The following is a 23,878-nucleotide window of genomic DNA, read 5'->3' on the forward strand; positions in this document are numbered from 1 at the left end:
CCTCAACGGGTTGCAAATACCGATCGGGTGATTGTGCTGAAACTCCTGGTATCCCTGTGACACTCCATCACTCCCCTCAGAAATCCACTACCGACCCTTCACTCTCAGCCCCGAGCACCCCCAAATGTGTCGCAGACACTAAGGTGCTGGAATCATGGGGCTTCCCAGAGGCCAGCTGTCACAGGAGGCTGTTGTAAGAAGCCTTTTATCAACAAATGTCAGAGGTGATGCTCTATGGAACCCTGACACCGCCCTGATCTTAGGGTCTCAGAGTGTCTGAGCACCTGGAATGTCTCGCCACTGCTGTGAGGCAGGGCAGGGCTCTTATCCACCTGTGCAGAGGCTGAGAGACAGCCAATGGCTTGGCCATGGTGACACATGGCAAGGGAAGCAAACCCAGCAGTCCTGAGTCACAGAGCAGTGTCTGGAGCACAGAACCAGACTTCCAGTCACCAGAGTGGTGACAGGCCTGGCTGGATTCTCTGCTATACCAGCAGATCTCCCCTCTGCGCTGTGGAGATTGAGGATGGTAAGGAGAGGTTTGATTCACTGGCCTGTTCTCACCCTACCGCAGTGGAGTTTAGGGCAGCCTGGGGGCTGGGCTGGCATGCTGTAGCAATGCGGCCTCTGACGGGACACCTCTGAAAGTATCAATTCAGGACAAATTGCTTGGAGCAGGGCAGTCACAGCCCAAGGCTGTGGGTCCTTCACAACTAAGGCACACCAAACCAGGCAAACACAGAGAACTTCGGTTTTACCCCACTCGCGAACCAGAAATCATTTAAGCAATTCCCTCAGACACTCCAGTTTCCCAGTATCACCGCTAGCATCACTGCTTATGGAAATGAATGGTTATGAAAACCAACACCCCAGTGAAAGGAAAAAGGGTCTCCTGATCCCAAAGGACCAAACCCCAGACCCAGGTCAATATAAAAGTCAGATCTTACCCACAAATTATGCTGTTGCCAATCTTTTAGAATCTAAAACCTAACGGTTTATTCATAAAAGAGAGAAATATAGATGAGAGCTAAAATTGGTCAAAGTAATCAATTACATACAGCAATGGCAAAGTTCTTGGTTCAGGCTTGCAGCAGTGATGGAATAAACTGCAGGCTCAAATCAAGTCTCTGGAGTCCATCCACAGCTTGGGTGGGTCATTCAGGCCATTATTAGGAGCTTCAGTGTAGCAAAGTTCCTCCAGGGGTAAGGAGCAGGATTGAAGACAAAATGGAGAAGATGCAGCTGCCTTTTATAGTCTCTGATTCCAAACACAAGCTTCCCAGCACAGGGCATGGTAAAACCAGTTCTGTCCATAGGCATGTCCCTGCCTTCCTCGCTGAGTCACAAAGTGTACCTGCCTTCTTTCAAAGGGTCAATTGTACAGCTGATGATTGGCCATCAAGCAGGCTAGGTACTGCTAATGCCAAATTATCTGGGGTGTCACCCAGAAGTATAGCGCAAGTTTGGAATACAGACAGCATAGAACCAATACATATAACTTTAAGTACAACAGCAATACATGCATACAGACAGCATGATCATCCCCAGCAAATCATAACCTTTCCATAGACACCTTACACAACAAGCTTTACAATATTTGGTGCCACCATAAGACCTTGGTTGCAACAATGATCAATACGGTCACAGTTCATGTCAATAACTTCACACATACTCCCATTGGTAACAGCTTCTTAGAGCACAGCACACTCTGGCTAAGTCGCTGAGCACAGATGCCACCTCAGGATGCCTCATTCAGGCCTGAGGTGGCCCTGCAGGCACGCTGACCTTCCCTCTGAGATTCTTGCAGTGGCTTACTCTCAGCCTGGGATACTTAAAAGAGGAGCCCCCTTTGTGGGGTCACATTAATTTAGTCTTCTCCAAAACACAGGCTCTCCGATCCTCCGGCCCCATCTTCCTCCTTTGCTCAGGAACATCCCCACCATCTTGCTTGCTGGGGTGACATTTGTTTCAGACATGCCACATCCCCTACTCCCCTTTTTCCCCTGAAGCCCCACCCTGTATCCCATCTCTTCCCACTAAGCCCTGCCTCCTGCTTCTCCACTTTCCCCGATGCTCCGCCTTACATGCAGGCCTGAGTCAGGCCATGGTAAGAGCTGCTCCGGGAGCACTGGCTGCTGTGAGGAACTCCAGACTGTTCACTTTCCCTGACTTCTACATCCTTGGGGGTAAAATGTGGGGAGTCTGGGGCACCTCACAGTGGCTGTGGCTGTCTGGGCAGCTCTTACCATGGCCCAGCTCTGGCTTGAAGCCAGAAGAGGGAGCAAAGTCTCAGTTAAAGGAGAATAGTAGGGGTGGGGCCTTGGGGGAAGAGATGAGGCAAAGAGAGGAGCCTCAGGGAAATAGGAACCAGGATGGAATAGGTGGCCATTGCCGTCACTCATGTTTTTTCTCTCTTCTTTCACACATGCTGGAGCTGGGTGAAGAACTGACCCTTCATTTGACAAAGGCCCTGATTATCCTCACACGAAGATGTCTGCTTTTCACGCTATACACGATTGGGTTTATCAGGGGCGGGACCAGCAGGTAGACGTATCCCAGGAGAATCCTAAGTAAGTGAGAAGAGCTATTCCCAAATCTGTGTATCACAGCCAGGCCAATGTCTGGTATATAGAAGAGCAGGACGGCGCAGATGTGGGAGAAGCAGGTGTTCAGGGCCCTGAGGCACTCCGTGTGGGATGCGATGCTCAGCACTGTTTTGAGGATCATCACATAAGAGAAGAAGATGAGCAGCGAGTCCAACCCCAATGTGAAAACTGTAGTAAACATGCCATAGATGGTGTTGACTGTGATATCTGAACAAGCCAACTTCATGACATCCTGGTGCAGGCAGTAGGAATGCGAGAGGACGTTGGCTCGACAGTATTGGAACCTTTTCAGGAGAAAGGGGAATGGTAATGCGACAGCCAGCCCTCTTACCACAAACACCAACCCCATCTTGGCTATTCTCGGTGGAGTTAAGATGGAAGCATATCTCAGTGGGTTACAGATGGCAACAAAGCGGTCAAAGGCCATCAACAAGAGTACAGCAGATTCAATTTTTGCAAGAAAGTGGATGAAGAACAGCTGGGCAAAACAGGCATTAAGGCTGATCTCCCTAGAGTTAAACAAGTATATGCCCAGGATTGTTGGTATGGTGGATATTGATAAGCCAAGGTCTGAGACGGCCAACATAGAAAGGAAAATATACATGGGCTCATGGAGGCTTGGATCTGTTTTTATAATGAACAGAATGACTGAATTTCCTACTATTGAAATAGCGTACATTAAGATGAAGGGGATAGAGATCCAGATATGGACGTCTTCCTGCCCAGGTATCCCAGTGAAAAGGAATACTGCAGAGTTGAATGTGGTGTCATTCACAGCTGACATAATGGACTGGGCCATTCTGAAGAGTTTTGAGATTTACTTCCTAAAAGAAAAAAAAGAACAGGAGACTAGATGATATTTAATGAGACATTTTTCTGCTCTCTGTGCCACTTGAGAGATTTTTAGGAGCTTAAGGAAGATCAGCAAATACATATCCTTGGATTTGCAGCACCAATAGGAAGATAGGCACTGCCAGAGTGGATCAGACCTGCAGTTCATCTAGCCCAGTATCCAGTGACCAATTCCAGATGATACAGAGGAAAGTGGAAGAAGCCCTGCAATAGGCAGCTATGAGATAACCTGCTCCCAGGAAAAGTGTCCCCCTGACACCAACTAGTTAGACATATTTTGTGATGTAAATCTGGAAAGTTTAGAGCTCTTCCAAGACTTTAAAAAACAAATCCTCATGACTGTAATTGGATTTTCTGGTTACCCATATCAACCTCCAGGCCCTCTTTGAATCATACTTAGCCCTTGGCCCCATTCGTATCTTGTGGCTTTGAGTTCCACAGCCAACTTGAGCACTGTGTGATTGTACAGTTGCGACCTTCCTAAAGACACCCTTTCTGGCCCTCCACTTCTGAGTGTGACCCGTTGTATCATATGTATGAGATGGTAAAGACATGGCAAGCGCAGTGAAAACAGTCATTCTATAGAGCTGAAAACAGTGATTCTATTTAGCTGTCCTGCATTGAAGCTACGTATAAACAGGTTTTATTGCTTCTGTAGAGGTTATGATCTACCGAATCTATTAATCCTGTTTGTATACATGTCTCATTTTTGCATTCAAAGTTATGAATATTGGCTGCATACTTGTTTAATTCTGAGTAGGTTTCAGTGAAGCAGTTGGTCAGCTTCCTGAGAAAAGACTATTCTCAGTAAGTGCCCGATCAAGAAGCCCTTATGCCAACAATGAACTAGGAGATGCCGATCCACATCTGGGCTTTCCCAGGAATGTGGCTTGGCTGATAGGGAACTCAGTCATGTGTGGACATGTGACTTGCCCGGGGGACCCCAAAACTCCATTTTGCAGCTGGACTTTGTATAGGGGAGTGGAGGGGGTCTCCACCCACAAGATGTTCTGTCTGTTACTACTTGGAACCTCTTAAATCCTACTTTCCGTATTTAATACAATCACTTTTCACTTTTTAATTGACCCAGAGTATGTATTAATACCTGGTCAGGGGTGCAAACAGCTGTGCATACCTCTCTATCAGTGTTATAGAGGGTGAACCAACTGATGACTGGTTAACCTTCCCTTCATAAATATAAAGGGAAGGGTAACCACCTTTCTGTATACAGTGCTACGAAATCCCTCCTGGCCAGAAGCAAAGTCCTTTTACCTGTAAAGGGTTAAGAAGCTCAGGTAACCCGGCTGGCACCTGACCCAAAATGACCAATGAGGGGACAAGATACTTTCAAACCTGGAGGCGGGGGAAAGGCTTTTGTCTGTCTGCGTGATACCTTTGCCGGGAACAGATCAAGGATGCAAGCCTTCCAACTCCTGTAAAGTTAGTTAGTAATCTAGCTAGAAAATGAGTTAGGTTTTCTTTGTTTTGGCTTGTGAAATTCACTGTGCTGGAGGGAATGTGTATTCCTGTTTTTGTGTCTTTTTGTAAACTAAGGTTTCAGAGTAACAGCCATGTTAGTCTGTATTCGCAAAAAGAAAAGGAGTACTTGTGGCACCCTAGAGACTAACCAATTTATTTGAGCATAAGCTTTCGTGAGCTGTAGCTCAAATAAATTGGTTAGTCTCTAGGGTGCCACAAGTACTCCTTTTCTTTTTGTAAACTAAGGCTTTGCCTCGAGGGATTCTCTGTGTTTTGAATCTGACTGCCTGTAAGATTATCTTTCATTCTGATCTTACAGAGTTGTTCTCCTATCTTTTTTTTTTGTTGTTCTTCTAATAAAGTTATTTTTTTTAAGAATCTGATTGGGTTTTTGGGTCTTAAAAATTCAAGGCTGGTTTGTGCTCACCTTGTTTATTCTCAAGCGTCCCCAGGAAAGGGGGTGTAAGGGCTTGTGGGGATATTTGGGGGAAATAAGAACTCCAAGTGGTCCTGTCTCTGTTCTTTGTCTAAATCACTTGGGTGGTGGCAGCATACTGTTCAAAGACAAGGCAAAATGTGTGCCTTGGGAAAGTTTTTAACCTAAGCTGGTAAAAATAAGTTTAGAGTTTTTTTCATGCGGGTCCCCACATCTGTACCCTAGAGCTTAGAGTGGGAAGGCAACTGAGAAGGGTAAAATGGATTATTTAGGGTTTGGACCCCATTGGGAGTTGGACATCTGTGTGTTAAAGACAGGCACACTTCTGTAAGCTGCTCTGAGTTAAGCTTTCAGTTTGTGGGATGTGATTCAGATCTCGGTCTGGGTTTGCAGCGGGCTAGTAGGTCTGGCTCAAACCCGGCAGGGCACTGAAGTCCTAAGCTGACAGAGCAGGAAAGCAGGAGCAGACGTAGTCCTGGCACATCAGGTGGCAGCCTCCAAGGGGGGATCTGTGACCCAACCAGCCACACTCTCCCTGTGTAAGGGTCTGTAGATTTTTAGCAAGTTACAAGGTAACACAGAGAGTTACTTCATAGAATCATAGAATCATAGAATATCAGGGTTGGAAGGGACCCCAGAAGGTCATCTAGTCCAACCCCCTGCTCGAAGCAGGACCAATTCCCAGTTAAATCATCCCAGCCAGGGCTTTGTCAAGCCTGACCTTAAAAACCTCTAAGGAAGGAGATTCTACCACCTCCCTAGGTAACGCATTCCAGTGTTTCACCACCCTCTTAGTGAAAAAGTTTTTCCTAATATCCAATCTAAACCTCCCCCACTGCACCTTGAGACCATTACTCCTCGTTCTGTCATCTGCTACCATTGAGAACAGTCAAGAGCCATCCTCTTTGGAACCCCCTTTCAGGTAGTTGAAAGCAGCTATCAAATCCCCCCTCATTCTTCTCTTCTGCAGGCTAAACAATCCCAGCTCCCTCAGCCTCTCCTCATATCTCATGTGTTCCAGTCCCCTTCAGCTGGGCGGAGGAAGGGATGGCATCACAAAAGTGTGAATATGCAAACACTAGGTTTGCGCTAATGTCAAGCTGAGTGTGCAAGTTACTTCAGCCATGCTCATGTAACAGGTGATGGACGTAAATTGCATGCAAGCTCTGTTACACTCCCCTTTCCTGCCCCTCAGCTCTCGTGATTGTTGAAATACAAACTATCAGTTCTTTTCTCTCAGGACTTTTTGGAAAGTCTTGCCCAGGTATTGCAGAGGGTTTGTGTTCATCACCCTGAACGTCAGTGTTAGAAAGAGCTTCTGGTCAGTGACCAGGAGACAGTATCGTACAACTGTTTACTGAACAAAGCGTTAATAGCACAAACCCATTTTGAATACTAGTTGGAGTACTTCTGAAATACTTTCTAGAGTCAAAGAGATTAAGCACAAAGTTACCACTGCTCCTTGCCTTCGAGATTGCAACAACTCTGCAGCAGGCTCTCAACATCTATTCATGTCATGAAAGTGTAGTTTGTAATATTTGTATTACAATTAAAAGTTCTGGCATAATATTTACACATCTGTACTTTGGTACACACACGTCAACCCATTGTTTCCCCTCTCATCTTCCTTCAGAGATGATTTCTCATTGTCATGTCAGAGTGTGACTTACAGTGTTGTGTTTGTCATCTGGATTTCTTCAGAACCTGTAGAGATCGCAGTGTCTCAGCCATCAGTCAGTTGCTTGTCTGCCAACAAAAGTCCAATAACTCCTCTGTCCCTGGGTTAATAGCTGACGGGTTCTCCTCAGGTTCTGTTCTGTCAGTCTGTAGCCTGTATCTGGAGTGGTAACAGGCATTGGGGTCAGTATAGAAAATATTCATTCCCTGAGCTCTCACTCTCCAGTACAGAGTAATCCCAACACCTCTTATTTGCACCATGATGTGGATTTACAAGAAGTGGATTCAAAGTCAAATGCATGAGTATTCATGGAAATGGAACCTCATTTCACACACAAATGTTCTCTATTGCTTGCTCTCTCTCTCTCTCTCTCTCTCTCTGAATGTCTATGTCCTGAACTCATAAAATACATCACACACTGAAATGACATTGGGACAGGCATGGAGCTGAGCTGCCATAATGAATGTGTCTGTAAAACCCAGTTCTTGGGATGTTTGCTGTAGAGCTATATTGGGTTGACTATTGGGGTATTTAAGCTATGACTGTATTAGGTGAAACTAGCCTGGCTCTTCTTACTTTAACACCAGGCTTCTGGAAAAGAAGCAATAGCTAAAGAAAAGCGGTCTCTCAGTCACCCCCCCACCCAGGGAGGTGGAGAGACAACACTGGAGCTATGTGCTGGGAGAGCCTATTTCTGGGCTCCAGCCATGTCGCTGAGTTCACAATGCTGAGAAGCTCTTCACACAGACACGCTCAGACATCGCTGGGGAAGTCTGAAGTCCCTCGGCCTGCCCGGGTCCTCATCAGAGTGGATCCAGAATGGAGCCAGCCTGCAGCCTTTACGCTTCACTTCACATTTTAAAGACGGTGAAACCTGCCAACGTACCCAATTCCTGCTAGAAGAGAAGCCGCCAGAGGTCTTCATCCTAGAGGACAAGGAGTCATCGGAGCGGTTGCATGGGCAGCAGGCAGTCTCTGTTCAGACGGGGAGGCAGGTGTCTATATGAAGATTCCGGCACTTTCCCCTGGGGACCACTTGGCCATTTGGGAACCTGAGATGCTTGGCTAAGTGTGCACCAGCTTTAACCCCTCTCATGACCTATGGCAGGAGACCAAATCACAGGGGACGTGTGGTGAGGCTACCCAACTGGACTGCAGTGTCAGCCCTGCTGCAGGCTCTATTCCTTGTATCTGGGCTTCTCATCCCTGTTCATATAGTTCCAGTTAGTCACAGGGCTACCTCAAAGGTGGCCAAGTGGTAATGATGATGCTGTCACAGCTGTGATCCTGCTGAAATAAAATATAATATAATAGTAATTATTATTAACAACGTAGGACCGGATTTCTCCCCGGCAGCCCCCTGTCCTGAATGACAAACCCAGGGTGTAGGCCAGGGAAGGGAGAGTCCACAAGGCTCCCTACATGGAAATTTCCCTTGGATTGTTCTGGGAAGGGGGGTGTTCCTTCCCTTCTCCCTTATGAATTAAAAGGGGGACGAAGGATCCAGGGATCCCCAAAGTTAGGCACAGATCTCAGTGATCCACTGGTAGCTAGACCTACCCACGCACAATCTCTGGGCCTCCACAATTGTTCTCGGAACCTCTCCAGCTCTCTGCTAGCACAGGCTGATCAGAGAAGTGCTACCAGGGCCAGTCACAGTAGCTACTGCCTGCAGGATCTGCTGGAGAGGCGTTGTACAGTTTGAAGGGGGCTGCATGGAGATGGGAATTGCAGAGTGCAGCCATAGACTCAGTCAGTCCAACCTTCATTTACGTTATGACGATGAGGCAGATGAAAAGACTCTAGTTTCTCTTTGGGATCCAGGCAGTTGCAGCTGGGCAGTAACTTTCAGATTAAAATGATCCTTTTTCTATGAATACTCTGCCCAAAAAAGTGAATGAAAAGGAAACACTTCACTTTGGGTCAAAATGTTTCATGGAGTGAAAAAAAAATTGTTTTCCAGCCCAGCTCTTGCTCAACCCATGAGCCTCTGTCCCTCATGCTACAGGACCTCACCCCTAGGTGGCAGCACTAGCCCCGAATTCGCCTCCCATGAAGAACAGGAACTTAGGGTGACCGTATTTACCAATGAGAAAACTGGAGACCCTCAGCTGCTCAACCAAGGATGTCTCCCTCCCTCACACGAGATTGTTGCACGTGGCTGGAACCCTAGAGGAGCCCACCCAGTGCTTAGGAAGCTGTCAACTTTGCCTGGAACGCTGATCTTCCCTCCCGCCCCATCTCACCCCATTTCGGGGGCTGGCTTCTCCATTCACCTTCCCTGAAGATTCTTCCATTCCCCACTTCCCCACGTTTTTCACAGAAGTGGGCATTTGTCCCATTTCCTCCTCCCAGCTGGTCAAGTCACCAAGACCAACCAAGACAAATGGCTCCTTTTGACATTAAAAAAAAGTTGGTGTGGCTGGGAGAGAACTTAAAAAAGGGACTGTCCTGGTCAAAACGGGACGTGTGGTCACCCTACCATGGATGTCTGCTAGGGTGGCTGCACCAGCTTTATAACAGAGGGAGCCCCTGGAAAAGGCTTGTCTCCACCAGCCCATCCATCGGAGGAACAATTTAAGAACAGAGGAGTGGCCATATGGATTCAGACCAATGTCCATCTACCCCCGTGTCCTGTCTTCTGATAGTGGCCAGTGCCAGGTGCTTCAGAGGGAATGGACAGAAGAGGGCGATTATCAAGCGGCCCATCCTCCGTCATCTGATCCCGTCTTCTGACGGTCAGTGGTTTTGAGACACCCACAGCATGGGGTTGTGTCCGTGACCATCTTGGCTAAGAGCTGTGGAGGAAAAATCCAGTAGGCCTAAACTTCCTGTTAGGATATAGATATTCAGGCCTGTCTGCAAAGGCCTGTACTTTAAGAATTTAGGTGTATTCTTATCACTTGGTTAGTTCTACAGGTATAAAAGAAAGAATCAAAATCACTGTCTGCTGGAGTAAGGGCCTTCTCTTACTGTGACAGTCTGAGGCCCTGTTCTTAGGCTAAGGCCTTTGGCTAAGCAGCAGAGGCAGCCATAAGCTAGGAAGCGACCGGTCACCTCCTCACATTCCAAACTAGTCACATTGAAATAAGGTGCTATTGGGCTGTTAGGCCCTATCAAGACAGGATTGTATTCCTATCACCTCCAGAGAAAAGGAAGTGCCTAGAAAATACAAAAGGAAACTTAGTTTGATAGCATCCTGTCTGGCAAGAACTCACTTACCAATAGCTGGGATGTGAAATCCTCACTTCTGTATTGTTTTGTCATTATAGTTCCCACTTTGTTATTGTTTGTCTGTATAATCACTATCTGGTTCTGTGATTGTTCCTGTCTGCTGTATAATTAATTTTGCTGGGTGTAAACTAATGAAGGTGGTGGGATATAATTGGTTACATAATCATGTTACAATATGTTAGGATTGGTTAGTTAAATTTCAGGAAAATGATTGGTTAAGGTATAGCTAAGCAGAACTCAAGTTTTACTATATTATCTGTAGTCAATGAGGAAGTGAGTGGGTGTGGGTGGGAGGGGGTGGGTGTGTGTGTGGGTGAGGGAAATGGGAACAGGGAATGGGAGTAAGGAAGTTGGAATCATGTTTGGCTAAGGGTAGGAATGGGAACAGGGACTCAGGTGTAAGGCTCTGTGGTGTCAGAGCTGGGAAGGAGGATACTAAGGAAGGAAACTGGAATCATGCTTGCTGGAAGTTCACCCCAATAAACATCAAATTGTTTGCACCTTTGGACTTCAGGTATTGTTACTCTCTGTTCATGCGAGAAGGACCAGGGAAGTAAGTGGGTGAAGGAATAAGCCCCCTAACACTTCCCAAGTAGGCCTAAAGCTTTGGTCAAGCTAACTGTGTATAGAGAGCATAAAAAGAGAGTCAGAAAAATTCCAGTGTGGGGCAATTGCAGCAACATAGCTTAAGAAATATCACCCTACCAGCTAGAAATTAGGAAAGACCCGTTAACCGCAAAGAACAACTTGTTAATAACAGGAAAATCTTGTTTCGCTATATCCTAAATAAGGAAAGCTCCTGTTAGAGCTTGCACTATATGCCAAATAAGGGAAAATGCTCTTAAAGGATGTGTGCCTAACAAATTGTGATTTTCAGCTACATAAACTCCTGTATTTCCTGCTTATGCAGAGCAACTATGGCTGACTCTCCCTTTATACGTATACTTGAATAAGGGATCCTCAGGTGATTCTGATTTGAAACAGAAGACATGGTTAATTTCCCACCACAGAGCCACAGATGGAACTATCTTCCATGAACTTACCTAGTCATTTTTTTACCCGGTTAATAATTGTCTTGAGTGGAATGTTATCTTGGACGCAACTTGAAGAAGTTGCTCCTCTGAATCCTGATAGGCACTCAATAAGGATATACACTGGCCATGAAGAACCGGGATTGTCACAGTAAAACTGGGATATATGGTCTCTTTACCTTCTTAACCAGGTCCTTTCCTGTCTTGGGGAAAGTCTCAAAATTGTCCCATTCTTGCAGCTGGGAACGGAACCTCATCTATGCTAAAAGATTATAGTGACGGGTTGGGTCACAGAAACTCCTTCAAGACTGCCACTAGATGTGCTGGGATGCCAAAGAGAACACACACCCCTGCCAGAAAAGGCTTCTCTCCATTCCCATCTTGCTGAGCTAGGCACACCAGTTGGCTCCAGCACAGATCAAGAGGTTGGGCCATGCCCCCCTGCAGTTCACAGAAACTAAGGTTCACTTAACCCAGGGGCTTCTCAGTTAACAGGGACTTTCCCAGCACCCAGTAATCAGTCTTTCTGGGAGCCTAAACCCCAAATAAATCCGTTTTACTCTGTATAAAGCTTATATAGGGTAAACGCATAAATTGTCTGGCCCCTATAACACTGATAGAGAGATATGCACAGCTGTTTGCTCCCCCAGGTATTAATCACTTACTCTGATTAATTAATAAACAAAAATTATTTTATTAAGTATAAAAGGTGGGATTTAAGTGGTTCCAAGTAATTACAGACAGAACAAAGTAAGTTACCAGGCAAAATAAAACAAAACATGCAAGTCTAAGCCTAATACATTAAGAAACTGAATACAGGTAAATCTCATCTTCAGAGATGTTCCAATAAGCTTTTTTCACAGACTATACTCCTTCCTAGTGTGGAACCAATCCTTTCCCCTGGTACAGTCCTTCTTAGTTCCAGCAGGCATCTTAGGTGAAAAGCAGGGGATTCCACATGACTGGGGCCTTTGTTCTGTTACATCCAATTTTATAGCTTGTGCACAAGGCGGGAATCCTTTGTCTCTCTCTGGGTTCCCAGCCCTCCTTCTAAATGGAAAGGCACGAGGTTAAAGATGGATTCCAGTACCAGGTGACATGGTCACATGTCCATGAACAATTCAGCTTTTTGCAGGCTGACACCATTGTTTCCATGTTAGTTTGAACGTTCCCAGAAAAGTTCAGATGTGGATTGGCATCTCCCAAAGTCTATTGTTAGTTAAGTACTCCCAATTACTTGAATCGTCCCTTCACAATATGTTGGCCAAATCTCCCTTATGTGTTTCCTACAGCAAACACTTCAAATAAAAGCATAGAAGCAGTGCTCATAACTTCAGATATAAAAATGATACATGGATAGAAATAGGATGAACACATTCAGTAGATAATAACCTTTGCAAAGATATGTTACATGGCATACCTAGCACAAAGCATATTCCAGTTATGTCATATTTACACTCATAAGCATATTTCCATAAACAAATAGAGTGCAACATCACAATTATCACAAAGCAAGTCTGATTGGACAGCACAGTCTCTTCCCTTTAGGGGGTTTTGTGACCAGCACTACAAAGTCCACCCCAGCCTCCTTCAAAGTAGAAGGTTTATTGTCAAATAGAACAAAGCATTAGAGAAAATGGATTTAAAATAACAGGCAGCTGTCACACGTCTATACTCATCTATCTCACGTCTCACTACCAACTGAGTTAGACAGGGTTTGCTCTGGAAATAGAGGAACAGAGCTGGCCCATCTTACATTCTTTTGGAAAGCCAAGGAGCTCTTGGGACACAGCTTAGTTTCCCTGTGTCTCTGAGAACATCTTCCCATCTTTTGTCCCCTTTCTTGTGGAAGCAGCCTTTGCTGAAACCTGTGTGAGCCTGGGCCCAGTCACCACAGTGCTCAGCCTGCTGTGAGGCAGGGCAGGGCTATTATCCACCTGTCCAGAGAATCAGAGACAGCCAATGGCTTGACCAAGGTGACACATGTCAGGGAATCAAACACAGCAGTCCTGAGTCACAGAGCAGTGCCTGGACCACAGGACCAGACTTCCAGTCTCCTGAGTGGTGACAGGCCTGGCTGGATTCTCTGGTCTGCCAGCAGAGATTGAGAATGGCAAGAATCCCTGCACTTCAGAGATTGAGAATGGCAAGGAGCAAGTTACAGTGATTTGATTCACTGGCCTGTTCTCACCCTACAGCGTGGAGTCAAGAGCAGCCTGGGGACTGGGCTGACATACTCTCATTGGTAACAGCTTCCTAGAGCACAGAACACCCAGACCAAGTCCCTGAGGACAGATGCCACCTCAGGATGCCTCCTTCAGGCCTGAGGTGGCCCTGTAGGCACACTGACCTTCCCTCTGAGATTTTTGCAGTGACTTACTCTCAGCCTGGGATACTTAAAAGAGGAGCCCCCTTTGTGGGGTCACATTAATTTAGTCTTCTCCAAAACACAGGCTCTCCGATCCTCCAGCCCCATCTTCCTCCTTTGCTCAGGAACATCCCCACCATCTTGCTTGCTGGGGTGACATTTGTTTCAGACATGCCACATCCCCTACTCCCCTTTTTCTCCTGAAGCCCCACCCTGTATCCCATCTCTTCCCACTAAGCCCTGCCTCCTGCTTCTCCACTTTCCCCGATGCTCCGCCTTACATGCAGGCCTGAGTCAGGCCATGGTAAGAGCTGCTCCGGGAGCACTGGCTGCTGTGAGGAACCCCAGACTGCCCACTTTCCCTGGCTTGTACATCCTGGGGAGTAAAATGTGGAGGGTCTGGGGCACCCACAGTGGCTGTGGCTGTCTGGGCAGCTCTTACCATGGCCCGGCTCTGGCTTCCAGCCAGACAAGGGAGCAGAGTCTCAGTGTCAGGGTTCCCTCCCCTCTCTGAACACTGGGGTACAGATGTGGGGACCCGCATGAAAGACCCCCGAAGCTTATTTCTACCAGCTTAGGTTAAAAACTTCCCCAAGGCACAAATCCTTTCTTGTCCTTGGATGGGTACTACTGCCACCACCATGTGAGTTAGAGAAAGATTCAGGAAAAGAACCACTTGGAGTTCCTGTTTCCCTAAAATATTCCCCCCACCTCTTTACCCCCTTTTCTGGGGAGGTTTGAGAATAATCTACCAACCAAATAGGTAAACCAGGTGAGGACAGACCAGACCCTTGGGTTTTTAGGACACTAAAAACCAATCAGATTCTTAAAAAACAGAACTGTATTATAAAAACAAAATAAAACAAGCACCTCTGTAAAATCAGGATGGAAGGTAATTTTACAGGGTAATCAGGTTCAAACACAGAGGATTCCCCTCCAGGCAAACTTCAAAATTACAAAAAAAAAAAAAAGGGATAAACCTCCCTCTTAGCACAGAGAAAATTCACAAGCTAAAACAAAAGGTAAACTAACGCCTTCTCTTGCTATACTTACAATTTGTAATCTTAGAGGATTATTTCAGGTATGGTTTAGGAGAGGTTTTTTTCTTTCCTGCCTGGTCCCCCTCTTTCTCCCGAGAGAACACAAATAAAAACCTTCCCCCACAGATTTGAAAGTATCTTCTCCCCTTATTGGTCCTTTTGGTCAGGTGCCAACCAGGTTATCTGAGCTTCTTACCCCTTTACAGGTAAAGGAGGGATTTTATGCTACCCATAGCTGTATGTTTATGACACTCTGTGAAAGGGGAGTATAGGGGTGGGGCCCTGGGGGAAGAGATGAGGCAAAAGGAGGGGCCTCAGGGAAAAAGGAACCAGGATGGAATAGGTGGCCGTGGCCGTCACTCATGTTTTTTGGATCCTGTGTCACAGGTGCCAGAACCAAGTGATGAACTGACCCTTCACTTGACAAATGCCCTGATTATCCTCTCACGAAGATGTTTGCTTTTCACACTGTACACAATTGGATTCATCACGGGGGGGACCAGCAGGTAGACATAGCCCAGGAGAATCTTAAGTAAGTGAGAAGAGCTATTCCCAAATCTGTGTATCACAGCCAGGCTGACGTTTGGTGTGTAGAAGAGCAGGACGGCACACAGGTGGGAGACGCAGGTGTTCAGGGCCCTGAGGCACTCCGTGTGGGACGTGATGCTCAGCACTGTTTTGAGAATCATCATGTAAGAGAGGAAGATGAGCAGTGAGTCCAATCCAAACGTGAAGAGAGTAGTAAACAAGCCATAGATGTAGTTGACTGTGATATCCGAACAAGCCAACTTCATGACATCCTGGTGCAGGCAGTAGGAATGCGAGAGGACGTTGGCTTGACAGTATTGGAACCTTTTCAGGAGACAGGGGAATGGTAATGCTACAGCCAGCCCTCTTACCACAAACACCAACCCCATCTTGGCTATTCTCGGTGGAGTTAAGATGGAAGCATATCTCAGCGGGTTACAGATGGCAACAAAGCGGTCAAAGGCCATCAACAAGAGCACGGAAGATTCAATTTTTGCAAGAAAGTGGAGGAAGAACAGCTGCCCAAAACAAGCATTAAGGCTTATCTCCCTAGAGTTAAACAAGTATATGCCCAGGATTGTCGGTATGGTGGATATAGATAAGCTAAGGTCTGTGACAGCCAACATGGAAAGGAACATGTACATGGGCTCATGGAGGCTTGGATCTGTTTTTATAATGAACAGAATGACTGAATTTCCTACTATCGAAATAGCGTACATTAAGCTGAAGAGGATTGAGATCCAGATATGGACGTCTTCCTGCCCAGGTATCCCAGTGAGAAGGAACACTGCAGAGTTGAATTCGGTGTAATTCGCAGCTGATATAATGGGCTGGGCCATTCCAAAGAGTTTTGAGATTTACTTCCTAAAATAAAAAAGAACAGGAGACTAGATGATATTTAATGAGACATTTTTCTGCTCTCTGTGCCACTTGAGAGACTTTCAGGAGCTTAAGGAAGATCAGCAAATAAATATCCTTGGATTTGCAGCACCAATAGGAAGATAGGCACTGCCAGAGTGGATCAGACCTGCAGTTCATCTAGCCCAGTATCCAGTGACCAGTTCCAGATGATACAGAGGAAAGTGGAAGAAGCCCTGCAATAGGCAGCTATGAGATAACCTGCTCCCAGGAAAAGTGTCCCCCTGACACCAACTAGTTAGACATATTTTGTGATGTAAATCTGGAAGGTTTAGAGCTCTTCCAAGACTTTAAAAAACAAATCCTCATGACTGTAATTGGATTTTCTGGTTACCCGTATCAACCTCCAGTCCTTCTTTGAATCATACTTAGCCCTTGGCCCCATTTGTATCTTGTGGCTTTGAGTTCTACAGCCTAGTTGAGCACTGTGTGATTGTACAGTTGCGACCTTCCTAAAGACACCCTTTCTGGCCCTCCACTTCTGAGTGTGACCCGTTGTATCATATGTATCAGATGGTAAAGACATGGCAAGTGCAGTGAAAACAGTCATTCTATAGAGCTGAAAACAGTGATTCTATTTAGCTGTCCTGCATTGAAGCTACGTATAAACATGTTTTATTGCTTCTGTAGAGGTTATGATCTACCGAATCTATTAATCCTGTTTGTATACATGTCTCATTTTTGCATTCGAAGTTATGAATATTGGCTGCATACTTGTTTAATTCTGAGTAGGTTTCAGTGAAGCAGTTGGTCAGCTTCCTGAGAAAAGACTATTCTCAGTCAGTGCCCAATCAAGAAGCCATAATGCCAACAATGAACTAGGAGATGCCGATCCACATCTGGGCTTTCCCAGTAATGTGGCTTGGCTGATAGGGAACTCAGTCATGCGTGGACATGTGACTTGCCCGGGGGACCCCAAAACTCCATTTTGCAGCTGGACTTTGTATAGAGGAGTGGAGGGGGTCTCCACCCACAAGATGTTTTGTCTGTTACTACTTGGAACCTCTTAAATCCTACTTTCTGTATTTAATACAATCACTTTTCACTTTTTAATTGACCCAGAGTATGTATTAATACCTGGGCAGGGGTGCAAACAGCTGTGCATACCTCTCTATCAGTGTTATAGAGGGTGAACCAACTGATGAGTAGTTACCCTTCCCTTCATAAATATAAAGGGAAGGGTAACCACCTTTCTGTATACAGTGCTACGAAATCCCTCCTGGCCAGAAGCAAAGTCCTTTTACCTGTAAAGGGTTAAGAAGCTCAGGTAACCCGGCTGGCACCTGACCCAAAATGACCAATGAGGGGACAAGATACCTTCAAACCTGGAGGGGGGGGAAAGGCTTTTGTCTGTCTGCCTGATACCTTTGCCGGGAACAGATCAAGGATGCAAGCCTTCCAACTCCTGTAAAGTTAGTTAGTAATCTAGCAAGAAAATGAGTTAGGTTTTCTTTGTTTTGGCTTGTGAAATTCGCTGTGCTGGAGGGAATGTGTATTCCTGTTTTTTGTGTCTTTTTGTAAACTAAGGTTTTGCCTAGAGGGATTCTCTTTGTTTTGAATCTGACTGCCTGTAAGATTATCTTTCATTCTGATCTTACAGAGTTGTTCTCCTATCTCTTTTTTGTTGTTCTTCTAATAAAGTTCTGTTTTTTAAGAATCTGATTGGGTTTTTGGGTCTTAAAAATTCAAGGCTGGTTTGTGCTCACCTTGTTTATTCTCAAGCATCCCCAGGAAAGGGGGTGTAAGGGCTTGTGGGGATATTTGGGGGAAATAGGAACTCCAAGTGGTCCTGTCTCCATTCTTTGTCTAAATCACTTGGGTGGTGGCAGCATACTGTTCAAAGACAAGGCAAAATGTGTGCCTTGGGAAAGTTTTTAACCTGAGCTGGTAAAAATAAGTTTAGGGTTTTTTTCATGCGGGTCCCCACATCTGTACCCTAGAGCTTAGAGTGGGAAGGCAACTGAGAAGGGTAAAACAGATTTATTTAGGGTTTGGACCCCATTGGGAGTTGGACATCTGTGTGTTAAAGACAGGCACACTTCTGTAAGCTGCTCTCAGTTAAGCTTTCAGCAGTTTGTGGGACGTGATTTAGACCTCGGTCTGGGTTTGCAGCAGGCTAGCAGGTCTGGCTCAAACCAGGCAGGGCACTGAAGTCCGAAGCTGACAGAGCAGGAAAGCAGGAGCAGACGTAGTCCTGGCACATCAGGTGGCAGCCTCCAAGGGGGGATCTGTGATCCAATCGGCCACACTCTCCCCGTGTAAGGGTCTGTAGATTTTTAGCAAGTTACAAGGTAACACAGAGAGTTACTTCAGCTGGGCGGGGGAAGGGATGGCATCACAAAAGTGTGAATATGCAAACACTAGGTTTGCGCTAATGTCAAGCTGAGTGTGCAAGTTACTTCAGCCATGCTCATGTAACAGGTGATGGGCGTAAATTACATGCAAGCTCTGTTACACTCCCCTTTCCTGCCCCTCAGCTCTCGTGTTTGCTGAAATACAAACTATCAGTTCTTTTCTCTCAGGACTTTTTGGAAAGTCTTGCCCAGGTATTGCAGAGGGTTTGTGTTCATCACCCTGAACGTCAGTGTTAGAAAGAGCTTCTGGTCAGTGACCAGGAGACAGTATCGTACAACTGTTTACTGAACAAAGCGTTAATAGCACAAGCCCATTTTGAATACTAGTTGGAGTACTTCTGAAATACTTTCTAGAGTCAAAGAGATTAAGCACAAAGTTACCACTGCTCCTTGCCTTCGAGATTGCAACAACTCTGCAGCAGGCTCTCAACATCTATTCATGTCATGAAAGTGTAGTTTGTAATATTTGTATTACAATTAAAAGTTCTGGCATAATATTTACACATCTGGACTTTGGTACACACACGTCAACCCATTGTTTCCCCTCTCATCTTCCTTCAGAGATGATTTCTCATTGTCATGTCAGAGTGTGACTTACAGTGTCGAGTTTGTCATCTGGATTTCTTCAGAACCTGTAGAGATCGCAGCGTCTCAGCCATCAGTCAGTTGCTTGTCTGCCAACAAAAGTCCAATAACTCCTCTGTCCCTGGGTTAATAGCTGACGGGTTCTCCTCAGGTTCTGTTCTGTCAGTCTGTAGCCTGTATCCGGAGTGGTAACAGGCATTGGGGTCAGTATAGAAAATATTCATTCCCTGAGCTCTCACTCTCCAGTACAGAGTAATCCCAGCACCTCTTATTTGCACCATGATGTGGATTTACAAGAAGTGGATTCAAAGTCAAATGCATGAGTATTCAAGGAAATGGAACCTCATTTCACACACAAATGTTCTCTATTGCTTGCTCTCTCTCTCTCTCTCTCTCTGAATGTCTATATCCTGAATTCATAAAATACATCACACACTGGAATGACATTGGGACAGGCATGGAGCTGAGCTGCCATAATGAATGTGTCTGTAAAACCCAGTTCTTGGGATGTTTGCTGTAGAGCTATAGTGGGTTGACTATTGGGGTATTTAAGCTATGGCTGTATTAGGTGAAACTAGCCTGGCTCTTCTTAATTTAACACCAGGCTTCTGGAAAAGAAGCAATAGCTAAAGAAAAGCGGTCTCTCAGTCACCCCCCCCCAGGGAGGTGGAGAGACAACACTGGAGCTACGTGCTGGCAGAGCCTATTTCTGGGCTCCAGCCATGTCGCTGAGTTCACAATGCTGAGAAGCTCTTCACACAGACACGCTCAGACATCGCTGGGGAAGTCTGAAGTCCCTCGGCCTGCCCGGGTCCCCATCAGAGTGGATCCAGAATGGAGCCAGCCTGCAGCCTTTACGCTTCACTTCACATTTTAAAGACGGTGAAACCTGCCAACGTACCCAATTCCTGCTAGAAGAGAAGCCGCCAGAGGTCTTCATCCTAGAGGACAAGGAGTCATCGGAGCGGTTGCATGGGCAGCAGGCAGTCTCTGTTCAGACGGGGAGGCAGGTGTCTATATGAAGATGCCAGCACTTTCCCCTGGGGGCCACTTGGCCATTTGGGAACCTGAGATGCTTGGCTAAGTGTGCACCAGCTTTAACCCCTCTCATGACCTATGGCAGGAGACCAAATCACAGGGGACGTGTGGTGAGGCTACCCAACTGGACTGCAGTGTCAGCCCTGCTGCAAGCTCTATTCCTTGTATCTGGGCTTCTCATCCCTGTTCATATAGTTCCAGTTAGTCACAGGGCTACCTCAAAGGTGGCCGAGTGGTAATGATCATGCTGTCACAGCTGTGATCCTGCTGAAATAAAATATAATATAATAGTAATTATTATTAACAACATAGGACCGGATTTCTCCCCGGCAGCCCCCTGTCCTGAATGACAAACCCAGGGTGCAGGCCAGGGAAGGGAGAGTCCACAAGGCTCCCTACATGGAAATTTTCCTTGGATTGTTCTGGGGAGGGGGGTGTTCCTTCCCTTCTCCCTTATGAATTAAAAGGGGGATGAAGGATCCAGGGATCCCCAAAGTTAGGCACAGATCTCAGTGATCCACTGATAGCTAGACCTACCCACCCACAATCTCTGGGCCTCCACAATTGCTCTAGGAACCTCTCCAGCTCCCTGCTGGCACAGGCTGATCAGAGAAGTGCTACCAGGGCCAGTCACAGTAGCTACTGCCTGCAGGATCTGCTGGAGAGGCGTTGTACAGGTTGAAGAGGGCTGCATGGAGATGGGAATTGCAGAGTGCAGCCATAGACTCAGTCAGTCCAAACTTCATTTACGTTATGACGATGAGGCAGATGAAAAGACTTTAGTTTCTCTTTGGGATCCAGGCAGTTGCAGCTGGGCAGTAACTTTCAGATTAAAATGATCCTTTTTCTATGAATACTCTGCCCAAAAAAGTGAATGAAAAGGAAACGCTTCACTTTGGGTCAAAATGTTTCATGGAGTGAAAAAAAATTGTTTTCCAGCCCAGCTCTTGCTCAACCCATGAGCCTCTGTCCCTCATGCTACAGGACCTCACCCCTAGGTGGCAGCACTAGCCCCGAATTTTCAGGGGCTGGCTTCTCCATTCACCTTCCCAGAAGATTCTTCCATTCCCCACTTCCCCACGTTTTTCACAGAAGTGGGCATTTGTCCCATTTCCTCCTCCCAGCTGGTCAAGTCACCAAGACCAACCAAGACAAATGGCTCCTTTTGACATTAAAAAAAAGTTGGTGTGGCTGGGAGAGAGCTTTAAAAAGGGACTGTCCTGGCCAAAACGGGACATGTGGTTACCCTACCATGGATATCTGCTAGGGTGGCTACACCAGCCTTATAACAGAGGGAGCCCCTGGAAAAGGCTTGTCTCCACCAGCCCATCCATCGGAGGAACAATTTAAGAACAGAAGAGTGGCCATATGGATTCAGACCAATGTCCATCTACCCCCATGTTCTGTCTTCTGACAGTGGCCAGTGCCAGGTGATTCAGAGGGAATGGACAGAAGAGGGCAATTATCAAGTGGCCCATCCTCCGTCATCTGATCCCATCTTCTGACGGTCAGATGTTTTGAGACACCCACAGCATGGGGTTGCTTACCTGACCATCTTGGCTAAGAGCCACTGATGGACCAATCCTCCATGGACTTATCTAGTTCCTTTTTTAATCCAGTTATGCTTTTGGACTTCACAACATCCCCTGGCATTGAGTTCCACAGGCTGACTCTGCATTGTGTGAAGAACTACTGCCTTTTATTTGTTTTAAACATGCTGCCTGTTAACTGCATGGGTGACCCCCTGGTTGGTGTGTTTTGTGAAGGGACAAATAACATTTCCTGATTCAGTTTCGCCACACCACACATGATTTTATAGACTTCTATCATATCCCCACTTCATCTTCTCTTTTCCAAGCTGAGAAGTCCCAGTCTTCTTAATTTCTCCTCATAGGGAAACTGTTCCATACCCCCAAACATTTTTTGTTGCCCATCTCTGTACCTACTCCAATTCTAATATATCTTTTTTGAGTTGCAGTGACCAGAACTGCACACAGTACTCAAGCTGTGGGCGTATCATGGATTTATACAGAAGCATGTTATTTTCTGTATTCTTATTTGTGTCTTTCCTCATGGTTCCTAACATTCTGTTCTCTTTTTTGACTGCTGCTGCACAACGAGTGAACCTTGTCAGAGAACTCTCCACACTAACACGGCTGCTCCTCTGAAACCTTTCTTGAGTGCTAACAGCTAATTTAGAAACCATCATTTTGTGTGTATAGTTGGGATTATGTTTTCTGATGTGTATTGCTTCCAGTTATTAACACTGAGTTTCATCTCCCATTTTATTGCCCAGTCACCCACTTTTGTGAGATTGCTTTGTAACTCTTCAAAATCTGATTTCCTCTTAAATATATTCAGTCATTTTGTCTCATTTGCAAATTTTGCCACCTCACAGTTAATCCCTTTTTCCAGATCATTTATGAATATTTTGAACAGCACTGCTCCCAATACTGGCCCCAGAAGGATGCCACTGTTTACCTGTCTCCATTTTGAAAACTGACCATTTATTGCTACCCGTTGCTTTGTATCTTTTAACCAGTTACTGATCTATGAGAGAACCTTCCTTCTTCTCCCAGGACTGCTTCCTTTTCTTAAGAGCCTTGGTGAGGGACCTTGTCACTTTCTCAAATTCCAAATACAATATATCCACTGGATCCCTCTACCCTGCATGTTTGAGGACCCCCTCAAAGAATTCTAATAGATTGGAGAGGCAGGATTTGCCTTTGAAAAGCTGTGTTGATTCTTCCCCAACAGATCATGTTCCTCTGTGGATCTGATAATTCTGGTCCTTACTATTACTTCAACTATAGTTTCCAGTTGTAAGGAATATGGTTACGCCGCAGAGAGCCAACACAACAGTGACGGGCTCGCAGAGTCACTTGGTGCCTGAGGCACAGCTCAGAGGGTCTTTTCTCATGTTCAGGCATGAGACATGCACACGCCGGTTAAGCAAGGTCATGCACATGTTTAATAGAAAGGGATGTGTTCAAAGCCCAGCTCCAAAAGCCTGCTACTAGCTCTCTATTAGACCCAAACAACCCCCTCTACCAGATCCAGCTACCCCCAAACTGGGTGATGTTGGAAATATGGATGCAGGGTGTGAGGTCTATCTGCAGCTCTAGAGGGGCTCTCGGTGCTCACGGAAGGGGTGGGGATCAGGATCAGAGCAAGGGGCAGCCCAGCAGGGCTCTGCTAAGCTAGGCAACGTTCCTCAGATCCTTCACTCTCTGAAAGCACGTCCTGATTCCCCCTCTTACTGACAAACTGTAGCAGGGGCCCAGAACTCCCTTGTCAAAGGGGGCTCTGCTGATGACAGGCCTCATCACCAAGTGGTGTTGGGAAGAGTTCAGGTTCTGCACCCAATGCCCCAGACCATCCTCATGAGGCACACAGAGCTGAAATCTTTCTATGGCACTTAGCAATATCCCCACTTATTGTAGAGTTCAGGAGCCTGTCAGTCTGTAACATATTTATCAGTACAACACTGCATGTAGTAGGGCAGTGCTATTAACACCACTGGGCAGATCCAAAGGCCAGAAGGCACCATTGTGATCAGGTAGTCTGACCTCCTGCCTAGCACAGGCCACAGACCTGCCCAAAAATAAGTCCTAAAGCAGAGCTGTTTAGCTAGAACTACATCCTGCCTTGATTTAACAATTGTCAGTGATGGAGAATCTACCACAGCCCTTGGTAAATTGTTCCAATGGTTAAATAAAATTACACATTAT

General features: G+C 46.1%; 2 protein-coding genes across 2 annotated transcripts; both read right to left on the bottom strand.

Annotated features, from left to right (window-relative positions):
- Positions 1-2,454: 2,454 nt before the first annotated feature.
- LOC140896664 (olfactory receptor 51G2-like) lies at positions 2,455-3,390 on the bottom strand. Its single transcript, XM_073308666.1, has one exon. The coding sequence runs from the start codon at positions 3,388-3,390 to the stop codon at positions 2,455-2,457; it is 936 nt and encodes a 311-aa protein (XP_073164767.1).
- Positions 3,391-15,140: 11,750 nt separating this feature from the next.
- LOC140896722 (olfactory receptor 51G2-like) lies at positions 15,141-16,091 on the bottom strand. Its single transcript, XM_073308793.2, has one exon. The coding sequence runs from the start codon at positions 16,089-16,091 to the stop codon at positions 15,141-15,143; it is 951 nt and encodes a 316-aa protein (XP_073164894.2).
- Positions 16,092-23,878: the final 7,787 nt, after the last annotated feature.

This window comes from Lepidochelys kempii, chromosome 1, assembly GCF_965140285.1.
Source record: "Lepidochelys kempii isolate rLepKem1 chromosome 1, rLepKem1.hap1, whole genome shotgun sequence".
Lineage (NCBI taxonomy): Eukaryota > Metazoa > Chordata > Testudines > Cheloniidae > Lepidochelys > Lepidochelys kempii.

What these genes read in the sequence shown, in the direction of transcription:
- LOC140896664 (XM_073308666.1), bottom strand. Translation starts at nt 3,390, where the DNA reads ATGTCAGCTGTGAATGACACCACATTCAACTCTGCAGTATTCCTTTTC.
- LOC140896722 (XM_073308793.2), bottom strand. Translation starts at nt 16,091, where the DNA reads ATGGCCCAGCCCATTATATCAGCTGCGAATTACACCGAATTCAACTCT.